Source organism: Montipora foliosa, chromosome 1, assembly GCF_036669935.1.
Source record: "Montipora foliosa isolate CH-2021 chromosome 1, ASM3666993v2, whole genome shotgun sequence".
Classification (NCBI taxonomy): domain Eukaryota; kingdom Metazoa; phylum Cnidaria; class Anthozoa; order Scleractinia; family Acroporidae; genus Montipora; species Montipora foliosa.
The window spans coordinates 33,535,860-33,537,096 of record NC_090869.1 but is presented as its reverse complement, the minus strand read 5'-3'; the positions used below and the strand labels follow the sequence as shown (position 1 = coordinate 33,537,096).

The window sequence follows — 1,237 nt, the reverse complement described above, 5'->3', positions numbered from 1 at the left end:
CATTCTCTTCGATATTTTCGTTGTTACTAGCATTTTTTGATTGATATAACAGTGGAATCATGTGTACTTTTTTGGCATGAGAGGCAGATTTCTAATGAACATTTCACTCATCAATAGAGATAGCAATTTTTGCCTGTAGTTGGCTTTAACCCAATAAAGGAAAATAATATTACTAATACTTTTAAATATTTATTGCTCAGCGAAATGCAAAAAAATCTTTAAGCACTGGCATCGCGTTTCTGACATCGCATTTCCCCCTACCCTCCCCACCCCTTAAAACTAGGGTACAGTGAACAAAAATAACTCCATCTGCGTCAAACTGTTCATGTTGAAACAAACAAAACTTATCGGTCGGTATTTCTATAAATTAGACGCTTTGTAATTAAAGTTCAACGCGCTCGTAATGTTGCTCCGTTAATAAAAATTAGCAAGAAATCCTCTTTTTCGAACCACACAGAACGGCATCAACTCAATCCACCCGGCTCCGTTTCATTTTACCCCATCCCCCATGTAAGGAGTTATTTCTCTTAGAATTACAGTTCGAGTTCCCCGAAACCACCGCTTCGTTAAACGGAGCCGTAGCGTGGTTGCCGTCGTATAATCAAAACATCAGTGCAGGGCAGTGCTCCACGAGCCAGGGGAAGTCAATCCAGTGCCGACTAAAAACTAGTCTATCCATAAAGAAACTCTAAATAGTAAACCACTGAAGCTTTGAGCACTGGCAACAGCTTTGTCACGCTGAAAGTTACATTTGGCTTCTCTTGATTCGTCCGTTTAGACGCTTTCTAAGAAATCCCACCCCACGGTGTTCCAAGAACCATCAAGCCGATCGCTGCACATAAACCCTGTGTGGGGTCCTGAGTGCCTCAGCAATATCATCCGCAAAGTGAATTGTCTCATAAAACTTTTCGGTGAAAATGCTGAGAAAGGTATTCGGGCCGAATCATCTTCGTTCAACGATCCAAGTTAGCAATTATGAAGTCACTCTTGAACAAAAGCTTGGTGAAGGAGCATTCGGTGTCGTGTATAAGGTCACAGACGAGAAGACCTACAAGAACTATGCATTAAAAGACGTCTTGTGTGTGTGCGAGCAGCAACTCGAGAGTGCTTTTGGTGAAGTTCAGACATTGAGGCGTATTGCCCATGAGAACGTAATAACTGTGATAGGGGCAGACCAGTACCATGGTCGGGATGGCGTTCACATGCTGATCTTAACCGAGTACTGTGCTGGTGGCAA

General features: G+C 42.5%; 1 protein-coding gene across 1 annotated transcript in view; it reads left to right on the top strand.

Moving 5' to 3' along the window:
• The first annotated feature begins 873 nt into the window (after positions 1–873).
• LOC138013243 (putative ribosomal protein S6 kinase alpha-1) overlaps positions 874–1,237 on the top strand; it is a 9,680-nt gene continuing 9,316 nt past the window's right edge. Inside the window, exon 1 of the mRNA XM_068860268.1 lies at positions 874–1,237. This exon is cut by the window's right edge and continues 660 nt beyond it. Within this exon, the coding sequence (XP_068716369.1) occupies positions 918–1,237 (320 nt within the window). The 5' untranslated portion in view covers positions 874–917.